Below are 19,122 nucleotides of genomic sequence, written 5' to 3'. Positions count from 1 at the left end.
GCGGTCGACTGCGCTAGACTACCAACCTTCTCTTGATCTGGGTCGTAAACTGAAACAATAGGTCCAATGGTAACCGGTACCTTTAAAGCATCCGGCCGGGTCACCCCCTTGCTCCTCCTGCCGCCTCCTGCTCCTGCCTGCCAGCCTTGCCGCAGAACCGCCCGCTCGCCAGTTTCCCGCCGCAGCTCGCCACAGGCCCCGCCCACCACCGGCCCATTGGCCGAACCGCTCCCGCCGCCCAGCTGAACCGCCCTCTCGTCCCCCTTCTTATGACACCCCCAGAGCGACCGCGCAGCGGACGCGTGCAGCGGGAGCGCCGACTGAGCGCCGAAGGTGCGCCAAAGGTAAGCCCGTCTGCGCCCGTCCGCGCCTGGCCCGCGCCCAGCGCCAGGACCCCTGGCCCCCGCAGACCCCAGCCCACCCGCCGGACGTACGACGCCGCCACCCTCAACGCACTCAACGCCGGCCGAATCCCAGGATGCTACCGAGCCACCCCGAGACGCACCCACGGACCCTTCTGCTGCAACGCCTGCAAGTTCACCTGCATCCGGACCAGCACTACTCCAGCACCAACCAAGACCAAGACGAGCAACAGCAGCAGCCACCTGAAATGCATCCTGCTCAACACCCGCTCCGTCCACAGACACGCCATCGAGCTCTGGAACCTGCTCGACACAACCTCACCAGATGTCGCCTTCCTCACGGAAACCTGGATGAACGCCTCTTCAGCGCCCGACATCGCCATCGCCATCCCAGACGGCTACAAGATCATCCGAAGGGACCGCATCAACCAGACCGGAGGAGGCATCGCCATCATCCACAGGAACACCATCCGCATCAAGACCAACACCAACGACACCCTCGCACCCGCCGAGCACCTGCACTTCCAGGTCCACATCAACCCCAAGACCACCCTCAGAGGCACCCTCATCTACAGACCCCCGGGACCACGTACACAATTCAGCGAAGACATCGCCGACTTCATCAGCCCGCACGCCCTCCTCTCCGCTGACTACATCCTCCTCGGGGACCTCAACTTCCACCTGGAGAACAACAACGACCGCAACACCACCACCCTGCTGGACAACCTCGCAAACCTGGGACTCAAGCAGCTGGTCACCACCCCCACCCACTATGCCGGACACACACTCGACCCTGTCTTTTCATCCAGCAAGGACATCGCCTTCAGCCACGCCACCGGACTCCACTGGATGGACCACAGCTGCGTCCACTTCAGCTTCAGAAGGACCACGATCCACCATCACCAGCAACAGGTTGCACGCAGAAGCTGGAACAAGATCACAGCCGACCAGCTCGCGACCTCCCTGAGCATGAACCCTCCCACCAGCGCAACGAACCCAAGCCAGGCGGCCACCAACCTCGCGAAGTGGATCAGCAACTGCGCAGATGACCTCGCCCCTCTGAAGACCCCGCCTAGCAGACCCAGTAGCAAGAAAGCCCCATCGTTCACCGACGAACTCAAGAGCTCCAAGAAGAACTGCCGAGCCCTCGAGAGGACATGGCGCAGAGACCCAACACCGGACAACATGACTGCCCTCAAGCTCACCACCCGAAAACACCACCAACTCATCCACGCCACCGAGAAAACCGCATTCAAGGAACGACTGGACAACAACGCACACAACAGCAAGGAACTCTTCAACATCGTTAAAGAGCTCTCCAACCCCAACGCCGGAAACAACGACATCACCCCTTCGTAAGATCTCTGCAACTCCCTCGCCTCCTACTTCCACAACAAGATCGCGGACATACACAACAGCTTCAGCACTCAACCGACGCACGCCACGACCGAACCACCGCCCCCCACCACCACCCTCCGCGCTTGGACTCCGATCAACACCGAAGACACCGTCCGCACGATGAACTCCATCCACTTCGGATCTCCTACCGACCCCTGCCCTCACCACGTCTTCAACAAGGCCGACGCTGTCATCGCACCCCACCTGTGGGACATCATCAACACCTCCTTCGACACCGCTACCTTCCCGGAGAGCTGGAAGCACGCCGAACTCAGCGCTCTACTAAAGAAGCCATCAGCCGACCCCACCGACCTCAAGAACTACCGCCCCATCTTGCTGCTCCCGTTTCCTGCAAAAGTCATCGAGAAGACCGTCAACAAGCAGCTGGCCGCCTTCCTCGAGACGAACGGTTCCCTCGACCTCTCGCAGTCTGGCTTCCGGGCCAACCACAGCACCGAGACCGCCCTGATCGCAGCCACCGATGACATCCGAGCACTGCTTGACAACGGAGAAACAGCAGCCCTCATCCTCCTAGACCTCTCCGCGGCCTTCGACACTGTCTGCCACCGTACACTAGTGCAGCGACTCAGCAACGTCGGAATCCAGGAAAAGGCACTGGAGTGGATCATCTCCTTCCTCGCCGGAAGAACACAGAGAGTCCACCTCCCCCCGTTCAGATCTGAAGCCACCGAAGTCATCTGCGGCGTTCCTCAAAGCTCCTCGCTCAGTCCAACCCTCTTCAACGTCTACATGAGCCCCCTCGCAGACATCGCACACCAGCACAACCTCAACATCATCTCCTACGCCGACGACACCCAGCTGATTCTCTCCCTCACCAACGACCCCGCCACCGCCAGAGCCAACCTTAACGAAGGGATGAAAGAGGTAGCCGAATGGATGAAGAACAGCCGCCTGAAACTGAACTCGGACAAGACGGAAGTCCTCATCCTGGGATCCTCACCCTCCGCCTGGGATGACTCCTGGTGGCCCCCCGCCCTAGGCAGCGCGCCCAAACCAACAGACCACGCACGCAACCTGGGCTTCTTCCTGGACTCCTCCCTCTCCATGACCAGACAAGTCAACGCCGTCTCCTCGTCGTGCTTCAACATCCTGCGCATGCTACGTAAGATCTTCCGGTGGATCCCCACCGAGACCAGGAAGACGGTCACCCAGGCCGTCTGGACTACGGCAACTCCCTCTACGCCGGAACCACCGCTAAACTCCAGAAGAGACTCCAGCGAATCCAGAACGCCTCAGCACGACTCATCCTGGACATCCCCCGTCGCAGCCACATCTCCGGACACCTGAGAGACCTGCACTGGCTCCCGGTCAACAAGAGAATCACCTTCCGACTCCTCACCCACGCACTCAAAGCCCTACACAACCAAGGCCCAGGATACCTCAACAGCCGCCTCAACTTCTACGCTCCCAAACGCCAGCTTCGATCGACCGGCCACGCCCTCGCCGCCGTCCCCCGCATCCGAAGAGCCACCACAGGGGGACGGTCCTTCTCATACCTCGCCGCCAAGACATGGAACTCCCTTCCGACCCACCTCCGCCTGACCCAGGACCACCTCGCCTTCAGGAAGCAACTCAAGACCTGGCTGTTCGAGCAATAGCGGACCCCCCTCCCCCAGCGCCTTGAGACCCTCTGGGTGAGTAGTGCGCTATATAAATGCTTTGATTGATTGATTGATTGATTGGTAACCTCACACCTCTCCCAACCTCTGTGCTTGCTACAGACTGATTTTTCATGCCCTCAGTTCCTGTCAAGATTTTCCCTTCTACTCTCACCTCTGACTGAGTCTGTAATCCGCTAGTCCCTTCTGCTTGAGCCGACTTCCCTTCATAGGAATCTGGATTGTAGGCAGGAGGTCTCTCAGACAGTAACCTCTCTACTAGACTGTCATCTGTATCACTGTCATCAATCATCATCTACACTCATTGCCTTAACACTGTCTGTCTTCTCTAGTAGTGGGTACAACCTGTCTCCCTCTATCGTTTCTACTCTACACCTCTTCTCTTGTGCATCCCACCTCGCATCCTGGAATGCCTTAATTGACTTCTTCACCCTTTCTTGACTTTGATCTCTTTTCCTGTCATGTGCTGCTCTGATCCATGTATGCAATGCCTCAAACTGAGTTGGTCTCGGCAAAGGTCGCAACGAAGACATTACAGATTTCAACTGATACAACACCTCCAACCTGAAAGTACCATATCGTGGGAAAGCTAGTTCTCCCTCTTCATGAGTCATTTTATGCCAATTTTCAAGCCAAATTATAGTATACAACCCCACATTTCTTGCCATATAATGCGCCGGAGTATCCTCAGGAGGGGCTTCTTCTCCCCCTCGAGTAACCACTTGTTTGTCACCTCTACATAATTCTCAGAAAATCTTAAAACATTTTATGATGAACAAATTTTCGATCGCACACAATGTTTTCGTTCACTTCCTGATGTCAATCCACCAATAGCAGCGCGACTCACACCAACCTATCGCAGCGCGACACCTTCTGACGTCACGCTTCCTCCGCTCGCAGCTGTTCCCCTCCTTCACAATTCACGTCTCACCCTTGAATTCGTCCCATTCACACTCTGAAGCCATTATCTGTCCACGAAACGACCGGACACTCACTTCTCTGACCGTCTCCGGCAGTCTCTCGAAATTGTTGACCTCAACTGGCAACTGTCTGTCCGTGAAACGACCGGACAATCGCCTCAACTGATAGGTTGCAATCACTCAAAATTCCACATACAACAACCCACGACCAGCGTCGGTTACTCACGCACTCACACATTCGCACCCCCTATCTCGGTCCGGGTAATTGATGACGTCTCACGATCACCTTTCGGTGGTCAACAAAATCTACTGCGGGTGTCTTCTACACCACAATCACTTAAGCTACTCGTCGAGCCTAAGATTTTCCTGGGCTGCGTACGCTCACAGCCTGATCTTACAATCACTCAACACTCACTCAAACTCCGCAAGACATCACACATTCAAATCAACACCGCAATCTACAAAACATCTCACCCTATTCATACTCACTCCTCCACGAACTGCTGCTATCCGCCGCACCGCTACTCTCCATCAATTTCCATCAGCCGCCGTCGTCCGCCGCTCACCATCCGATGAGTCACCATCACTTGACTTCTATGGGCCTCTAAAATCTCTTATCTTGATCTAGATCTCCCCTCACTATCAGAGATAACCATCCTACTCTGCTACCAACTGATAGGACCGGATTCTTGCCTACCTGGTGAACTCCAAGAATCCTCTCAAGTCGCCAGGATCTTTTTATCTGCTAAATAGTGTAGAGGGGAGAAAATTCCAATCTTAATACATCGTTAACCAAATAAAATTTCTGTTCCAAAGGATCACTGACTCCGAATCTACATTTTTAACATTTTATTATAACCAGGAATAAATGCACATCCAAACACCTCAATACAAGGTGAAGAAAATAAATGGGTACCAAAACAAAGGAAATTCTACGCAAGAGTCTCATACGACTTAGAATAAAAAGGATAATCAATTTCAAAAGCATCAATAAAACAATAGTTAGTCCAATTTCTATATCTGAGACCATTAGCCTAAAAGAAAAACAGTTAGCCTTTCCCTACTCTATCTCTAAGGTGACATCCCTACCAAGCAATTCCCTTCCCAGGCAAGATAATACAAAGGTGTCAGAAGTGAAGACTTCCTTAGAAGTACATTCACTTAGTCAGAGCTCGTTCTAAGATGCTCCTTCTAGCTTCCCATCTAAACCTCAACTCCTCAACCCACGGGGCACTGTCTCTAATACAAAATCCCAAAAATGTAGAACACGCCCTTCGGCACACCTCTTCAGCCGGGTCTTCTTCCAGTACTTTTCCAGTGAAACTTGTACTCCATCCAACGACGGTTAGCTTGACCTTGGGTCGCAGGCACCTGCTCCGCTGAAAGTATCATCCGCACATTCCAATGTACTCCCCTGTTGGCTTCTCGTACCATCCTAACTCCTAAAACAAAGACCTAGTCTCTCTAACGAGCTAAATGTCCTTGCACCTGCACCAGAAACATGGGAATGAAAAACTTTTCTCTTCTCTAAGATTTTCCATTCTCCCGAAACCCAAAGCCTTTGCCAAGGGAAATCATTTTCGACCTACAACGTTTAGCTAACATAAGAAAATGAACAGGCCTTTCTCTTTAAACGTATATGCGATCAGGCCTTTACACTGTTAAACACATTACTAAATCACACTCTAAGCATTAGTTCATTATTCTTTTTATGCGTGAATAAGCAAACTGCACGTGCAACTTTAACATGGCGCACGTTTAAACTAACACATTGCATTACGTGAAAATCAAACATTATGCGTTTACTAAAATACATTTGCAATAATCTACGACATTTCACTTCATGAAAAGCATGGTTACATTTCTAATCACACCTATGTTAAACGATCCTATTAATACATTTCTATGTCACACCTAAACTACGTCGATTAATATGTGGGTGCGGACTAACAGTGAATATGATGCAACCCTACAAATTTCAGAATAATGTGACGCTCTATCAAGTTGAGAGTTGAGGGAGTTGAGCTTGTTGGGTGAGGAGGAGAGGCTCCTGTGGGATAAGTGAGGGATGTGATTGAAGAGAGTTTCAAGTGGTTTAGGGTGAGATGAGAAGGGAGAGGGTGAAGGGTAGGAGTGAGTAATGTATGAAGGGATGTGGATCAGATAAAAGAAAAGATGAAACAATACTATGAACAGTTCACAATTGCAAATAGGCTACAAACTAGAGTTCCTCTTGGCCAGTTGAAGTCGCCTCATCATGATTTGAATCCACGACTTGGAAAGCTGGCAGGTGACACACAAACACGTATCTCAGTAGCACATACATTTACACACTGCTCTTTGTGGAGTACCAGGGATGTGTCGTAGGGCTGAGAGTGTCAGGAGGCAAATACTAAGGACAACAAAATAGAAAGTGGAGTATAATGTGAGAAACAGAAGAGAGGAGTAGGCATCCTCAGAAGTAAGAGAGGGCAGAGGGGGAAGAAAAGGGGTCTGGTGGAATGCAAGCAGTGGAGCAGTCAGATGAAGATGGTTACATGCAGCAGGGGTAAGGCATGAGGAGGGGACACTAAAATGTTAATTGGATTGATTCAGAAGTGATGGAAAACAGCAAAATGAGGTTGTAAGTTGGTCTGTGAGGAATAGAAATGTGAGCATAAATCGTGAGCCAATGGAAAATCTGGACTGTTAACTTAATTTTACATAAGGTGGAAAGAGCCACACTGTGCGCCTAGAAGGGGGAAAACACCCACTCAGTTGAATGATATTGTGTGCATCTCCACGCTTTCCATACATTCAGTTAGACGTGGGCAACAGAGGGCCCTTCAGTACTCACTGCGTTCATGTCGATGCCATTTGTGTATGACCACGCGTGCTGGAAGTACTCCTCAAGTCGTTGGCGTAGAGTGTTCGGGATCTGGTGGAATCTGATAAACTCCTTCACCCGCAGCATCTGAGTGTGATAGCGGGCGGTGCCTGAGTAGAGCCGCTGGATGATGGCTGACACATTTCCAAATATGGAAGTGAGAAGAAGAGTTGTACGTGGTTCCGATAGAGTGTATAATAAAATAGCATGCTAGGACTGAGACTAGGAGTCATTGTCAAAATTAGATTAGTATTGTGGTGGAGCGAGTCTGGTTGGGGCAGGTTGGCACGTCAAGAGGGTGATAGGTGGAACTCATGCTAAATAGCAATTTGTATACAAATTGCACAGCGCTCTTGGGCATTGTGCATATCTACTTTAGCCCTCTCAGGGTATTACTTCGGCTGCCTGTGTTTGAGACACCAATAAAAACTGTATTCCTAATGCTTGGGTGCCGATTATGATCCTGGAAAAAAATTCCCCGTACGACTCGTATCCGGTCTTTTTACCGTATGAATCGTACAAGTGCCGTACAAACTGCCAACTACGATTCGCATGGGAAAAAGTCCACACGAATCGCATTGGGAAGAATTCCCCACACGTCCTCGGGTCGGAAAATGTGTCCGACACGTCCCCGGACGATTTACCGTACACATGTGAAAAGTGAAGTCCGACCGCGCAAGTACGATCCATCCCGTGCGTCCGATGTTACAACCGGATGGAAAAAACACCGTCCGCACCGAACTCCTATAGCAACCATGGAGACATGTGCCCGCATACGTGCCCAACACCCCCCCCAGCCCCCGTATGTACGCGCCCAACCACCCCCCCAGCCCTCGTATGTACGAGTCGAACCCCCACCCGTGTATGTACACCCGTGTACGTACGAGTCAAACCCCCACCCGTGTATGTACACCCGTGTATGTACGAGTCGAACCCCCACCCGTGTATGTACACCCGTGTACGTACGAGTCGAACCCCCACCCGTGTATGTACACCCGTGTACGTACGAGTCGAACCCCCACCCGTGTATGTACACCTGTGTACCTACGAGTCGAACCCCCACTTGTGTATGTACACCCGTGTACCTACGAGTCGAACCCCCACCCGTGTATGTACACCCGTGTACCTACGAGTCGAACCTCCACCCGTGTATCTACACCCGTGTACCTATGAGTCGAACACCCACCCGTGTATGTACACCCGTGTACGTACGAGTCGAACCCCCACCCGTGTATGTACACCCGTGTATGTACGAGTCGAACCCCCACCCGTGTATGTATGAGTCGAACCCCCACCTGTGTATGTACACCCGTGTATGTACGAGTCGAACCCCCACCTGTGTATGTACACCCGTGTACCTACGAGTCGAACCCCCACCCGTGTATGTACACCCGTGTATGTACGAGTCGAACCCCCACCCGTGTATGTACACCCGTGTACCTACAAGTCGAACCCCCACCCGTGTATGTACGAGTCGAACCCCCACCTGTGTATGTACACCCGTGTATGTACAAGTCGAACCCCCACCCGTGTATGTACACCCGTGTACGTACGAGTCGAACCCCCACCCGTGTATGTACACCCATGTACCTACGAGTCGAACACCCACCCGTGTATGTACACCCGTGTATGTACGAGTCGAACCCCCACCCGTGTATGTACAAGTCGAACCCCCACCCGTGTATGTACACCTGTGTACCTACGAGTCGAACCCCCACCCGTGTATGTACACCCGTGTACGTACAAGTCGAACCCCCACCCGTGTATGTACACCCATGTACGTACGAGTCGAACCCCCACCCGTGTATGTACACCCGTGTATGTACGAGTCGAACCCCCACCCGTGTATGTACACCTGTGTATGTACGAGTCGAACCCCCACCCGTGTATGTACACCCGTGTACCTACGAGTCGAACACCCACCCGTGTATGTACACCCGTGTACCTACGAGTCGAACCCCCACCCGTGTATGTACACCTGTGTATGTACGAGTCGAACCCCCACCCGTGTATGTACACCCCCGTGCGTACGGCCCATACCCTCACCCGCCTATGTATGGAGCGTGCCCCCACCCCACCAGTCTAAGTACGGAGCGCACCCCAGGCCCCAACACCAGCACCCTCACCCAACATCGCGCATGTACGAGTCGTACCAAGCCAGAGACAAGGACAGCACTGTACAAGAAAATGGCCGATGTACGCACCGTACAGACGCTAAAAACACAAGTACACAACCAGGACAAAGCAAAACAACACAAGAAGACTCCATTCTAATCGCACAAAGCCACAAAACATGTCCAACAAGCACACATACAACCTATTCACTGACCTGCAACTGCCAAACTCCCAAACAGAGGCCCAAAACACAACCACACCTTATAACACACCCACCCAAAGTTCAAACACAGCCACACCCACCAATGGACCAATAAAAAGGCCCAACACACACAAACCATGATCCATTGCAACAGACCCACTGCTGCCAGACCACACAGAGAAACAACTGCACCATACTACAACCTCCACTACACCTTACACCTGCACACCTTCACACAACCACCTTCACAAACACCCCCTCATCACATTCACACACCTGCACAACCACACCCACACACCCACAACCATCCACACCCACACCCCCCACAACCATCCACACCCACACCCCCCACAACCATCCACACCCACACCCCTCACCATGCCCACTAACAAGAATCCAAAGTTCACTAGCCAAGAGTTGGAGGTCCTTGTCGACGAAATCCTCAGAGTCGAACCACACCTCTTTGGAACATTGGTCAGACAGACCAGCATTTCCGAAAAAACAGCCATGTGGCAGACGATTGTCGATGCTGTGAATGCTGTTGCGTCCACCAGAAGGTCCAGGCATGAATGCCAAGCCAGGTGGTACGATCTGCGGAGGACGGTCCGCCGCAAAATGACCGACGACCACAACCAGGCCAACATCACTGGAGGAGGGCCGGCCCGCAGACGCGTACAATACCATCCCTGGGAGGAGAAGGTGATGGCCATACTGCCGGTGGTGGCAGTGGAGGGAGTAGAAGGACTCAGAGAGCCTGGTGAGTACACAAACAACTCACCTCACATGGGGGGAACGTCATCCACAACCAAACTCACAATCATGCACGCAACCACCCCAAAGCTATCGCATGACTCAACCACACTCCATAAACACGCACATGCCACTAGCGCCACCATGTCCTATGGGGCTACTTGCTAGTATGACGAGCGGTGTGCGACCCACTTAATGGTTGACTTTAAAGCTCCCTCGAGCTAAACGGCTGACGAGTCAGGATCCCGCACCCGCGCGCCGTGAAAGGTATTTAACCTTGTATATTTGGCAGTCTACCAGCACCCCACATACAGACCTGCTCCCTGCTGACGAGAGGCAACTACCTCGAAACACGTGTCCAGGGATGGCATTTATTTAACACTCGTAGCTTAGGTGTACTCGCCGCTGCTACTTCATTGTCCAGCATCCTATGGGGCTACTTGCTAGTATGACGAGCGGTGTGCGAGCCACTTAATGGTTGACTTTAAAGCTCCCTCGAGCTAAACGGCTGACGAGTCAGGATCCCGCACCCGCGTGCCGTGAAAGGTATTTAACCTTGTATATTTGGCAGTCTACCGGCACCCCACATACAGACCTGCTCCCTGCTGACGAGAGGCAACTACCTCGAAACACGTGTCCAGGGATGGCATTTATTTAACACTCATAGCTTAGGTGTACTCGCCGCTGCTACTTCATTGTCCAGAATCCTATGGGGCTACTTGCTAGTATGACGAGCGGTGTGCGACCCACTTAATGGTTGACTTTAAAGCTCCCTCGAGCTAAACGGCTGACGAGTCAGGATCCCGCACCCGCGCGCCGTGAAAGGTATTTAACCTTGTATATTTGGCAGTCTACCGTCACCCCACATACAGACCTGCTCTCTGCTGACGAGAGGCAACTACCTCGAAACAAGTGTCCAGGGATGGCATTTATTTAACACTCGTAGCTTAGGTGTACTCGCCGCTGCTACTTCATTGTCCAGAATCCTATGGGGCTACTTGCTAGTATGACGAGCGGTGTGCGACCCACTTAATGGTTGACTTTAAAGCTCCCTCAAGCTAAACGGCTGACGAGTCAGGATCCCGCACCCGCGCGCCGTGAAAGGTTTTTAACCTTGTATATTTGGCAGTCTACCGGCACCCCACATACAGACCTGCTCCCTGCTGACGAGAGGCAACTACCTCGAAACACGTGTCCAGGGATGGCATTTGTTTAACACTCGTAGCTTAGGTGTACTCGCCGCTGCTACTTCATTGTCCAGAATCCTATGGGGCTACTTGCTAGTATGACGAGCGGTGTGCGACCCACTTAATGGTTGACTTTAAAGCTCCCTCGAGCTAAACGGCTGACGAGTCAGGATCCCGCACCCGCGCGCCGTGAAAGGTATTTAACCTTGTATATTTGGCAGTCTACCGGCACCCCACATACAGACCTGCTCCCTGCTGACGAGAGGCAACTACCTCGAAACACGTGTCCAGGGATGGCATTTATTTAACACTCGTAGCTTAGGTGTACTCGCCGCTGCTACTTCATTGTCCAGAATCCTATGGGGCTACTTGCTAGTATGACGAGCGGTGTGCGACCCACTTAATGGTTGACTTTAAAGCTCCCTCGAGCTAAACGGCTGACGAGTCAGGATCCCGCACCCGCGCGCCGTGAAAGGTATTTAACCTTGTATATTTGGCAGTCTACCGGCACCCCACATACAGACCTGCTCCCTGCTGACGAGAGGCAACTACCTCGAAACACGTGTCCAGGGATGGCATTTATTTAACACTCGTAGCTTAGGTGTACTCGCCGCTGCTACTTCATTGTCCAGAATCCTATAGGGCTACTTGCTAGTATGACGAGCGGTGTGCGACCCACTTAATGGTTGACTTTAAAGCTCCCTCAAGCTAAACGGCTGACGAGTCAGGATCCCGCACCCGCGCGCCGTGAAAGGTATTTAACCTTGTATATTTGGCAGTCTACCGGCACCCCACATACAGACCTGCTCCCTGCTGACGAGAGGCAACTACCTCGAAACACGTGTCCAGGGATGGCATTTGTTTAACACTCGTAGCTTAGGTGTACTCGCCGCTGCTACTTCATTGTCCAGAATCCTATGGGGCTACTTGCTAGTATGACGAGCGGTGTGCGACCCACTTAATGGTTGACTTTAAAGCTCCCTCGAGCTAAACGGCTGACGAGTCAGGATCCCGCACCCGCGCGCCGTGAAAGGTATTTAACCTTGTATATTTGGCAGTCTACCGGCACCCCACATACAGACCTGCTCCCTGCTGACGAGAGGCAACTACCTCGAAACACGTGTCCAGGGATGGCATTTATTTAACACTCGTAGCTTAGGTGTACTCGCCGCTGCTACTTCATTGTCCAGAATCCTATGGGGCTACTTGCTAGTATGACGAGCGGTGTGCGACCCACTTAATGGTTGACTTTAAAGCTCCCTCGAGCTAAACGGCTGACGAGTCAGGATCCCGCACCCGCGCGCCGTGAAAGGTATTTAACCTTGTATATTTGGCAGTCTACCGGCACCCCACATACAGACCTGCTCCCTGCTGACGAGAGGCAACTACCTCGAAACACGTGTCCAGGGATGGCATTTATTTAACACTCGTAGCTTAGGTGTACTCGCCGCTGCTACTTCATTGTCCAGAATCCTATAGGGCTACTTGCTAGTATGACGAGCGGTGTGCGACCCACTTAATGGTTCACTAGCGCCACCATGCCCCATGCACCCAGCTGGACAATGCCAAGTCACAGGCCACAGAAAACACCAACACAAGACACGGTAACCCGGATGGCGGGAGTGTGGGCCTCAAAAATCACATAGTGCAACTCAGAAGCAGACAACAATGCCCTCTGCCCATATGGCCTAGGTCACAGCCAGACAAACAGTGTGTCCCCACACAGGAAAGACTTGCCTGCAAATGGCGGACGCCTTGCATGAAGACATGGGGGTGAAGGCACTTTTTGCACATGACAGCAGCCAATGAACAGCCAACACTGTGAAAGAGTGGCAGCACACACCACCACAGCAGCAGCGCAGACACAGACACTACACCCAATGGGTGCCTGGAGATCAGAAACAAACTCACATGAACAAGCCAAGGGCCATTCAAAGATCTGCAAAAAGTGTGTGCCTAGGAAGCTGGGCTGAGGTGACAGAGGGTGACACACAGAGGGAGGGAGAGGGGGAGAGAGAGGGAGGGAGACACAGGGAGACGGACAGAGGGAGGAGGCTGACACAGGGAGGGAGGGAGAGGGGGACAGAGAGGGAGTGAGAAAGGGATACACAGGGAGACCAATTCAGCCTTGGGTGGTGTGGGAATGTCTGCTTGTCAGCAGGTGGACTGCGTGCATGTAGACAAGGGTGGCCAGTGCCTGAATCCCCCTCTCTTCTCCATGGCAAAACACTGGGCCATGTCTCAACCTGTGCACGAGCACAACGCCAGCTACCTGCATCATATAAGTGTGTGGAACAACTCCATGTGCCCACGTACAGTGCAACATGGAAGGCGCCAATGCATGGCTCGCCACACCTGCTCACTCCACTGCTGACTGCAGTCACAATTGACGCAGCAAGTAAGACTGTGTCACACATAGGTAAAGTCTCAAAAGCTGTGGCCAAGGGACATACCCATGCACAAGTGCACTGGGAGTGGAATGCAAGACATATCCAAATACCCAGAGGAAATTTGCCAACTTTGAAACAAATGAAACATGGATGTTGCATGGAACAAAAATAACATTCTCTCTCTCACACACAGGTCAACGTCGTGGATCACCCCCCAACACTGGGGGGGAAGACTCACAGGACCTGGCTCTGCGGGAGGACGATCCCACCGGCAGCGACGACTCCCACCACTCTGTGGACGACCCCGACCAACCTGGCCCCTCTGGTGTCCGACCACCTGCAGCACCTGCGTCAGGTACAACTGGGCCAACCCCACTCCTGCCACATCCCAGGAGACATCCAGGATCCCTGCCCCACCACCACAACGCAGCCAGGCTGACCAGGAGGAACACGGTGTATCGGGCACCCAGGAGGAGGCAGACGACAACGCAAATGCCACCCCTCAGGGGTCCCGGAGACCCGATGTGCCCACAAGGGCAGGCCAGGTGCAAGTGGGCAGGGGTGGTGGGAGTGGAGGACGGCGGAGGCGCGAGCCTGACCAGTTGTCTGCGGAACCGGTATATTCCCATGTAAGAAACATCCTGGACACATACCGGCAGGACACCACGGGCATGAGCCAGGTTGTGTCCACCCTCAACGAGATGAAGGGGACCCTCGAGGAGATCAAGACCCAGCAGGCCCAGCAACATGCGGAGCAACATGCCTGTCAACTGCGACACCAAGGACGGATGGAGGACAGACAGGCTGAGCTCGTGACGGTGCTCACGGGAATTAACCGTTCACTCCGTCGGATAGCCGACAACATGGGCAACCCTCCCTGTGCCACCAGGCGAAGAACATCACCACCCACAGGGAGGGATCAGGAGGAGGAGGATACATCCGACGGAGCATCCCAAACATCGTCACGGCCTGCTTCTGAGGGTTCCCGCAGGAGGGCGGGTCGCCCACGGAAAAGACCGTGAGGGTCGGCGCAACAGCACCATCTCCCAGGACACCTGGCCTGGCACCTGGCCCACTGGACCAACAGCAGCACAGCAGCAAATGACATTCTCTGCCACATGGACTTGCTGGTCACTGTCTGACCAATGTTGACAAAGACTGTGGCATGGACTCTGATGATTTCCAATGGCAAGGACACCAACTCCCCCAGTGAACTTTGGATTCTACACACCCGGAAAGCCCCTCTTGTCATACCCCCCCCAACACGTACCCCAACACAAATAAAAACTTACACGATCAAGAGATGATGCCTACATTTTGCATTATTACCTTACATGTGTCTTTTAACGTCTAACCATGCCTGAGTTCTCATATGACTTCAACCATCCATACCCTGGGGCCTGAGTCTGGCACAGGACACACATGGGTCACAATGTATTAGGCAAGACAGACATGGAGCACCATACACACCCGTGATGGGCCCAACCAGCTGAGGGGGTGGCCGCACAACCGTGCCGACAGACATATTGAGTACAGCAACAGTCATGCGCAGAGGTCAGGGATCATGTGGAGTGTCCTGGGGGGCACCCAGGTATGTGTAGACAGGTGGCAGAACCATGTCCTGCAAGCTTGAGTCAGGTGGATGCAGAGAATGGTGGCCAGGCCAACGTTGGATGCATGGGGATGGCACATGTCACAATACCCACACAGTCATGGACATCATGCACAATACAGAGTCTAATCCCAGACAAACAGCTTGCATCTTGCTACTCTACAAATAGACACATAGCCACTATCACTGAAAACCATGCCAGACATGCCGTATGCACCGTGGCAACACACCAACATTGACTGAGAAGAGGCACCTTGGAGGCATAGGGACACCTTTATTAGTCATGTATTCCGGAATGCAGAGGCAACTCGGAGTACACATACACAGGTCATGTGGAGTAACATGTGGGTCCAACACTGGCACCCCCCTTCTGCACCACAAATGCTTGATAGCCCTGGAACTGGCACACAAGTGTCGGGTAACAGCTAAACACCCCCTGCTGCTCACGGAGAGGCTGCCATACAGCATTGATCCTCTGATGTGGAGGTCCCACACCATGTCAAGCCAATGCAAACCGTATGTGTCCGAGGGCAGTGTTACACACATTGATGCCATCATCACAATCCACTATCCCATTACAGATGACTGTCAACAAGTCTGACCATCTATTCAGGTGTATCCAGCCACATGTAATGTGTCCCATGGTGATGTGACATGTCTGCAGAGGAACCAAACATCGACAGGGGCAGTGTGCACACATCGTAAACAACTGCCACACCCAATACACCCCTGATGCATCCCTTACCCTAAGGAGACTTCCAAACTTGTCCGTGCGTGTAACGCTGAGTCAGCACACGATGACGTGTCCATGAGGAATAGCAGTGCCACAACAATGCAACCAGCAGACGGCATGCGCAAGTACCTGGGGATGAAAGACACTCAAGAAGTCAGCCACAAAAAGCACAGCCACTTGCATGTGCATGTACTCGACACATGTAAGGATGACAACATGCTAGGTCACAATTATGACTGTGGAAATACACTCATCACTGGCACCATCACTCGAGTGACACATCCACACACACCTCTGACTGACGTGGCATACATGCAGATGGACACACACATCGCAACACATGCCACACGGGGACCAATGCGTGCACACTCAGACACTGGTACTCACCACTAAGCAAAGAAGTCGCGTATGAGCCGACTCCGGATGTCCTCTTGCGGAACCACATCCTCCACATCACTAGCCCCATTGCCAAGCCCTTCGTCCTCCACAGGTGGATGGTCCTGATCATCTTGATCCAGGATGAGTGGCACAGCTTTCTCAACTGCCATGTTGTGCAGCATGCAGCAGACCATGAAGATTTTGCAGACCTTCGCCGGGGCATATGGGAGGGCGCCGCCGGTCTTGTGTAGGCACCTGAATCGGCTCGTCAGGAGGCCAAATGTCCTCTCTATCACTCGCCTTGTCCGGCCATGGGCGGTGTTGTAGTGGAGCTGGGCCGGCGTGCTGGGGTTGCGGAGAGGTGTGATCAGCCATGGCATGTTGGGATAGCCAGCGTCCCCTACATGGAAACCACATGGACATAAGTAGGACAGGAGAAGCGGTCGGGCTGGAAGTCTACGCAAAATACAGGACAGACAGAGTGTACCCATCAACAACACATGCTGCGTCATCATTTCAGGCACCCTGCTATGCCTCATGATGTAGGCATCGTGTGCTGATCCTGGAAAACGAGCACAGACATGTGAAATCACCATGTTGGACAGACACACCACAAGGGCATTGATGGAGTGGTAGTGTTTGCGATTCCTGTACGCTACCTCCTGTGCCTGTGGTGGTACCAAAGCCACATGTGTCCCATCTATGGACCCAATGACATGGGGCATCCCTCCCAGGGCATAGAATCCACGCTTGACACCAGTCAACTGTTCAGGAGTTGGGAAATGGATGAACTCCTCCAGGTGAAGCAACATGGCCTCTAAAAAATCATGCAGCACACGGCTGAACATGCTCTGGGACATGCCACCAACATGAGCTATGGTATATTGAAAGGTACCCGTGGCAAGAAAATGTAGGGCTGCCATTACCTTCAGCTTGGGTGTCAGTGCCGTGGAATACCTGTGCAGTGGTTGCAGGTGTGGTGCCAGCCTTGCCGTCAACTCCTCAATCAACGGTTGGGGGAAGCGGTAGCAGCGTATACAGTCATTCTCCCGCATGTCAGCCAAGTCCGGAATTGGTCGGGGAAGAGGTGGCGCTCTGCAGTAATTTGGAAGTGACAAGGAAGAGTGAGTGCACTACAACAACAATTTATATGTACTGAGCACATGTTAATCTGTCAATACACATAGGCGACATAGGGAGTCAGGTATGTGCTACATGCCCTGGACACGTATGGCTGCCAGGTGACACTCCTACCAAGACCCAGCTACACACGGAGATTGTGAACCTCCACATCCCATGGCATGGGACAAGCTGTGTCCCAGTGTAAGTGAACAGCCAGACGCAATACAGGAGTGACATACATCAACATATCAGCAGAAGTAGGATGTTGATTGCAGAGACAGGTAGCGGAACACTAGAGCCACAGGTCACATGACATTTCACTAGGACAGCCTACACACCTTGCCATGAAGGTGTACATGTCATGACTGACCACACGTACATTGAGAGGATGCAGACATGTCCTTGTTACGCTACTCCGTGTCCCATGCATACATACACACCTTACATCAGATACCACATGTGGCCTGGTGTGCGTAACAGTGTGCCATGGCCGTCTACACACAGACACATGTTGGTTGCAGCAACAGCAGATGCTTTTGAGGGAACACCAACATCAAGCTAATGTGAACACACCACACATACATGACATAGTCACATCGTGCAACGTGGGTAGTCACATGTCAGATGTGGCAACCCCTGTAGCGTGCATCAGGGGACACTTGCGTGTGTTGTTGACTGTGCCATGCCAGTGACGCTCATCTCAAGTGTGCTGTACGACATGCACACATGTCAAAGGAGTGAAGGGCATGTCTGGCACATAGTGCACCGTCACACATAACATCTGTACACATCTCATCATACATCTATTGCCTTCACAACTCAGGAGTAATGTGCCACATCACAGCCTTTCACACCTGTGCCCCACACATGTAGTACTGCACAGACAATGCCTTGATGTCCATCCATGGACAAGTATGTCAGCTCTATTACTTTCTGTGTGCTGCCTGTCACCACTGTTATGTGTGTAAGGCACCGTACATTCGCTCTGAGGGCGTGTGTACGTTCCCTATCACTATGGGAGTGCTGCCGTAGGCCTACCCATGGTGATAGTGAGCATACACGCGTGTGTACGGTCCGTATCACTATGGGTACGCATACGCGAGCACACCCATAGTGATAGTGAGCGTACACGCGTGTGTACGGTCCGTATCACTATGGGTACACATACGCGAGCACACCCATAGTGATAGTGAGCGTACACGCGTATGTACGGTCCGTATCACTATGGGTACGCATACGCGAGCACACCCATAGTGATGGTGAGCGTACACGCGTGTGTACGGTCCGTATCACTATGGGTACGCATACGCGAGCACACCCATAGTGATGGTGAGCATACACGCGTGTGTACGGTCCGTATCACTATGGGTACGCATACGCGAGCACACCCATAGTGATAGTGAGCGTACACGCGTGTGTACGGTCCGTATCACTATGGGTGTGCTCG

The 19,122-nt window shown here is 52.7% G+C and overlaps 1 protein-coding gene across 1 annotated transcript in view; it reads right to left on the bottom strand.

Moving 5' to 3' along the window:
• Positions 1-19,122, bottom strand: part of KCNH6 (potassium voltage-gated channel subfamily H member 6) — a 786,325-nt gene that overhangs the window by 300,882 nt on the left and 466,321 nt on the right. The window contains 1 exon segment of the mRNA XM_085652606.1: positions 7,157-7,356. Coding sequence (XP_085508732.1) covers positions 7,157-7,356 — 200 coding nt within the window.

Source organism: Triturus cristatus, chromosome 1_1 (assembly GCF_964204655.1).
Source record: "Triturus cristatus chromosome 1_1, aTriCri1.1, whole genome shotgun sequence".
In the NCBI taxonomy this organism is placed as follows: domain Eukaryota; kingdom Metazoa; phylum Chordata; class Amphibia; order Caudata; family Salamandridae; genus Triturus; species Triturus cristatus.
The sequence above is the reverse complement of the archived record's forward strand: the minus strand, read 5'-3'. Positions and strand labels throughout refer to the sequence as shown.